A 6,372-nucleotide genomic window follows, 5' to 3' on the forward strand; every position below is an offset into this window, starting at 1 on the left:
AATAATGATTATAAAAACAATAGAAAAAATGTACCATATATCAAGGTTTTGGATCTTCAAAATCACATGGATATTATTTACACAAGGACATGATTAATATTAGAAAAAAATAAAATCGTATCAGATCAATCAGCTTGATATTACGTTTGACAAAGCCAAGTTATCTTAGATGCAATCACTACTTACATAGTTACGCCTCGTTTTTCGCATTTTATAAAGTCCAATATGTATATATATATATATATATATATATATGTGTTTGTGTGTTTTTTTTGGCTTAAAATATATATATATATATATATGTGTGTGTGTGTGTGTGTGTGTGTGTGTGTGTGTGTGGACCAACCTTACATATATTCCATTGATAATTCACATAGTATCTAAAAACGAACATTTCTTTTTACAGGGGTGCATTCTAAAAAGGAACTTGAAATTCCGTACTAGTAGAAAAAATTCACATCCATTTAGGTAAAAAGAAAGGACACACTAAATTGTCAATGGTAGTAGGCAAAGGTTTGTTCACTAGCTTCTTCCTTTTTTTTTTTTGGGGAAAGTGATTGAAATGACTGCGAGTTTAGTCAAAATTGAGCTGGATTTTGCAATAAGGTATATCTATATACGTGGTTATTATTATTACTATTATTATTATTTTTTAAGAAATATAAGTACATGGTCATTAATAAGTAAGAAAATTTCCTCCATACCAACTAAATCACCGTCATACCAAAAATGTCGTGGAAAATATGCCAAATGTCATATCGTGTTGCACATTATATTTAATCGCTGAACCCAATTATTGCCCTCCCAAAAAAAAAAAAAACACTTCTATTCACAACCTCTATATCACAAAATGAGTTTGATCAAAACATTTTTTTCAAAAAAAAAAAAAAAAAAGGGAAAAACCAAAATTATAGCACTGAATTTTAGGAAAGGACAACAATGTTAGAATATTTTTCAACGTTTACAACAATATTATATTTTTATTGGTCATGAAAAATGACCGAGCGTTTGAAGGTGACTGATTGACTTTTTGTTTTTAAGAATCAACGAATCTCGAGTTTATCAAGCTCACGACTGCAATAACTTCCAAGTTTCAATCTCAAATTACCAAAAATTAATAAAATAAAAGTCTCTGTATATGCTATGACATAGTAGTGCATATATAATTGGGGTATACGATGGGAGCAAGAGGATATACAGTAAGGCCGACCATGGAACATAAAAGTGACATTTTTGCAGGATCACTACCTCGAAATTTGATTTGCATTTTAGTGAAATTAATATTATATATATATATAAATCCAACTATTTTCTTGGATACTATAACCCGAGATATGCCCATGATTTAAGGAAATAATAGGTGAGGCAAAACTAAAGGCCGGGGCTTCACATTTTCCTAGGACTTTGGGATTCTTATAGATTAATTTTTCAATTGCTCTAAATATTGTCTCTTACATATTTATAGTTTCTTATTTTCTTTATATATATATATATATATATATATATAAAAGAAAATACCCTTCCCGGCAGATCGTTTTGGCCTATATATGTTTTGTTAGTTTGAAGAAGCCGAATAATTGAAAGGAGGAAACTTCCCAGCATTACAATTGCTTCAATATGACTCGCTAACATACAAGAGAACCGAAACAACAAAGACTACTCAAAGTCTCTGCTCCCAAAAAAAAACAAATGAAGAAGAAGACTACTGAAAGTCATTGTGGGCAGCCCTTTCATAGAGAAAGTGACGTGCACTTAGACATAATGAACATGACTAGGACCCCGAGGCCAAATGCCTTACAAGATCCAAAACATGTAAAATAAATATGGATCACGGACAGCGCTGTATATGCATTAATCAACTCCTATTAATCCACAGTAATAGTTTTATTCAATTTTAACGTGCATTTATTTCTCTTCTATATTCCGTGATGGCATGATTAATAAACAACATTACTAATGATATATTTTATGAATTATATTATCCATTATAGCAAAATTATATATGTATATATAAACATGTATAGCATCAATCGTAATCTTAATTATAAGAGGAAAGAAGAATCCATTAACAAGCATTAATAATGGACAGAAACTTGTGAAAAAGATCTTGCCTTATAATTACTTTTTGCCGTGCTAAAGCTTCTAACTTTCTAAGCATCTTTTTCCACAATTTCGAACCTACGTTTCTTATGTTTTCAGTCATATTTCTTTGCTTCCAACTTCACGAAAAAATAAATAAATAAATAAATACAGGGTTAATTGTATTTTACTATCTTCAAATTTCAGAATTTCAGAATTTATGTTTTCAAGTTTTAAAAATAATCATTTAAATTTTCAATCTTTTAATTTATTATAAATTTGTTTTATTTCCAAACCATATACATTGGTAATAATTTTATCTAAATGACTTCCTTTTTCTTGATCAACACCTTTGTTTATTTCCTTACAGATTCTATTGCCTATAATTTATTAATGAAACAAGTTTTTGTGCGGAATTGGTAGTATATTACCAAAAAAAACCCTTCAGCCAAAAAAAAAAAAAAAAAAAATTACAGTAAACTTGTATTTCTATACTTGAAAGTAAGTCCTCTCTTCCTATCATTAGCTACAATTATCATATCCATTCGGTCCTTTTCAAAAGTAAATATATTTCACACATATGTCCATGCCAATATAAAAAAAGTACACTCTTTTTGAAAACCTTTCCTTTTTCTTCCTTTTTAACCTCTCTGGTTTGGTCCTAGTGCGCCAAACCTCGAAGCATCAATATGTCGCAGAAGCAGAAAGTGGAAAGACCCTTCTATATGGGTGTTTGGTTCTATCACTGACTTCTCTTTAACCAGCATACACAAAGTCAAATACTAAATCCTTGAAAATAGAAAGCCAAAATATTTAAAAAGAAGATCAAAGTAAGATTGTCACTTCCCATGCTTTGGGGTCCAGACAATGCCCATTAACATCCTCTTCTTTTTCCTTTTTTTTAAAAAAAATATATAAAAAAAGAAATAATAATAACACCCTCTTTTTTATATTATTTTTCATATACCAGAAACTACATCGTATCATACGCAAAAAAAAAAAAAAATAGGAAAAAGAAGAAATAATAATAAGACTCTTTTTATATTATTTTTCATATACCAGAAACTACATCGTATCATACGCTTAGCCGTTCATACTCTTTTTTTCAAAATTTTATTTTTGTCCTTCTATAGTCTCTCTCTTTAGACTTTTCTAACTATCCACCTATGCTTTGTCGTACCCAGAAGAATGCGAACGGATTTCACGGTGCAGAGTTTCAGATTGGAAATGGAATAGAAGAAACTGAACAGAATGTGATCACAGTGGGAAAAAAAAATAAAATAAAATGAATTAATAATAAAAATATAAATTTGACATACACCCATCTGGGTTTCGAATTTCCATGTGAAAAATATATATATTTTTAAAAAGGCTTTGTTTGTTTTCCTTATTTTATGAAAGAGTGAAAGCAAAATATTTTTGTTATAGCATAGGGTATTAAATGATCATTGGGGTTGACGCAGAGGGTTACTTTGAAGTCAACCAGGAAAAAAAGCCTTGCATTCACCAAAAATAGGAAAAAAAGCCTTGTATTTTATGAAAGAAAAGAAAAAAAAAAATGCCATGATATAAAAAGTGAAATTAATTTTCTGGTATCACTATTCACTAAAGGAAAACTTCATCATGATTCATGAATGAGACTTTGACAGTAATTTTTTTTTTTCCATTTAATTTTGCAGGAATGGTAGATTTCTTTGATTACTCTTTTAAAAATCTCACCCTCTAGCACAATTTTGGTTACTCTTTGAAATATTACATCTGGCACCAGTTTTGCTGCTCTTTTTTGAAGTCTTACCTCCACTGGCACATATTTAATTCTAGCTCATAAACCCACATAACATTCAATTCTCTTTCTCTTTCTCTCTCTCTCTTTCTCTCCTTCTCCAAATTGACTTGCAGGTTTCTCATAACAGTGAAAAGAATTTGAGGTAAGTCACTTTTGGTCCCCCATCAAATGTCTTGCTTGTATTCTTCTCCACCACATGATATAAAAGATTCAACCTTTTGTCAGCCTTTCTGGGATTTTTTTTTTTTTTTTTTCTCTTTTTTCCTCACCAGTTGGGATTTGTTTTTCAATAACCCAGATGGGATTTTACAGAGTAGATGATGATTCAAGCTAAAAGCTTCAATCTTGGTGAGTTTTTCACAATCTCTCTTTGTTAAAAAAAAAAAATAAAAAAAAAAAAACAAGAAGAAGAAAAGAAAAGAAAAGAAAAAACATGGAGCGGGTTTTGCTAGAAATTAAAGAGAAAACTTTTCCTTCTCCAATAGAACAGCCTTATATTCTTGCTCAGCCACCACCACCATCTTTACCTTCCAATACTCAATCTGATACTTTCAATTTCAACAACAAAGTGAGTCCTAGTATATTGCTTATCATTATAATCCTAGCAATCATTTTCTTCGTCTCTGGTTTGCTTCATCTCCTTGTTAGATTCCTCTTGAGACCCCCAAATAGAGACCCAGATGATTTGGAAAATGTGACAGCTCTTCAAGGCCAATTGCAGCAGCTTTTTCACCTCCATGACGCTGGTGTTGATCAGTCATTCATAGATGCTCTGCCTGTTTTCCATTACAAAGCCATAATCGGATTGAAAAACCCATTTGACTGTGCTGTCTGTCTGTGTGAGTTTGAACCTGAAGACAAGCTCAGATTGTTGCCCAAATGTAGCCATGCTTTCCACATGGATTGTATAGATACATGGCTTCTCTCCCACTCCACTTGCCCTCTCTGCAGAGGCAGTTTGCTTCCTGATTTTTCTCCAAACAACAGCTGCTCGCCTATTGTTCTTGTTCTTGAATCTGGGAGTGACAGCTCCAGAGAGATTGTCACTGACAGAGACAGAGAGAACTCGTCTGCTGTTGGCAGAACAAGTTCTGTTCTGAGAGCAAACTCTCAGCTGAGTTTCAGGGGTGACAATGAGTCCGGATCATCAAGGAAATCGTGTGAGATTGTTATCAAAGATGGAAACCCAAGTGGGGTTTCGGTGGAGGAGGATTCAGGGGAAAGAGTAATGACTGTGAAGCTCGGGAAATTCAGGAATGTCGGTGGTGGTGATGATGGCGGTGAAGGAAGCAGTAGCACAAACAATGTGGATGCAAGAAGGTGTTTCTCTATGGGGTCTTTTGCTTATGTAATGGATGAGAATTCTTCACTGCAAGTTCCCATTAGGACACCATTGAAGAAGCAGTCAAGCAAGAAGCCTAGTGCACTGCCATTGACACCAGGTCAGCGGCCGGCGATATCCGAATGCGACTGCGAGTCGATAAGGGAATTCAGATTCAATGGCCTTGACGAGGAAGTGAATGCTGGAAATGTTGGTGGTGGTAGTCAAGTGGGTGGTGGCGCTGCTGGTGTTATGAATGGCAATAATGGCGGAGGCAGGAGTAAAAGAGAGAGCTTTTCTATATCTAAGATATGGATGAGGGGGAAGAAGGAGAATTCGAATGCGGCAGCAGCGAGTTCGTCGAGACGGGCTTTTTCATTCCGGTTTCCGGTGAGGAATGGAGTGGCAGGGGAAGATATGAGCAAGGAGAAAAATGGTGGAGAGAGCAGGAGGAGGACTATTTCAGAGATTGGTATTAGTAGCAGGTGGGAAAATGGAGGGAGTGAATTGGGTTGGGATGAAGAAAACCAGAGCTGTAACAGTTTGGATTCTCAAGTAAATAATACACCATCTTTTGCTAGGAGGACTCTGCTTTGGATTATGGGAAGACAAAACAAAGTTGTTCATTCATCCTTTGATCCTGGTCTCTGATTTTCATTTTGCATTTTTTTTTTTAATATAAACTTTTTATTTTTATTTTTATTTTTTTGGGTCTAGATAATTGTTCTCTTTGATTTCTTCATCCTCTGTAATTGGAAAGGAAAAGAAGTAGAAAAGAAGTGAAAGAAATTAGGAAAGAGATCTGAATACAAAATTCCTGCAATTTATTTGCAAAAATGTTAGCTTTCCAATGTTACAGTTTAAACCTTTCCCAGCAGTATATCACAGAAAGAAAGCATATCAAGTTGAGGAGAAATATATGGTTCTTTTTGCATAATTGTTTGTTCTGGTTTTTCCAATTTTTTTCTTCTGCCCCTTCTGGGTCAGGTCTTCCTTAGTTTATAGACACAAATTGTTGGATTTATATGTTATTTTGTACATTTGTTTTTATAAGATGCTCACTAAAGTTTATAGATTTTGGTTTGTCTTTTTCCTACACCAGCAGATTTTGACCTACATCATAATCCAATTTTGAAACCATTTTAGAGTGTTAGTCTTTTCTTTCATCTCTTAATATTAATAATTG

General features: G+C 33.3%; 1 protein-coding gene across 1 annotated transcript; it reads left to right on the forward strand.

The window, feature by feature from the left end:
- Positions 1-3,830: 3,830 nt before the first annotated feature.
- Positions 3,831-6,123, forward strand: LOC107419853 (RING-H2 finger protein ATL13). Its single transcript, XM_016028678.4, has 2 exons — positions 3,831-4,007; positions 4,164-6,123. The coding sequence occupies exon 2, from the start codon at positions 4,299-4,301 to the stop codon at positions 5,835-5,837; it is 1,539 nt and encodes a 512-aa protein (XP_015884164.1). The 5' UTR covers positions 3,831-4,007; positions 4,164-4,298; the 3' UTR covers positions 5,838-6,123.
- The last annotated feature ends 249 nt before the right edge of the window (positions 6,124-6,372 follow it).

This window comes from Ziziphus jujuba, chromosome 1 (assembly GCF_031755915.1).
Source record: "Ziziphus jujuba cultivar Dongzao chromosome 1, ASM3175591v1".
Lineage (NCBI taxonomy): Eukaryota > Viridiplantae > Streptophyta > Magnoliopsida > Rosales > Rhamnaceae > Ziziphus > Ziziphus jujuba.

Bases quoted from the DNA above. Each gene is read 5' to 3' on its own strand.
- LOC107419853 (XM_016028678.4), top strand. From the start codon at position 4,299: ATGGAGCGGGTTTTGCTAGAAATTAAAGAGAAAACTTTTCCTTCTCCA.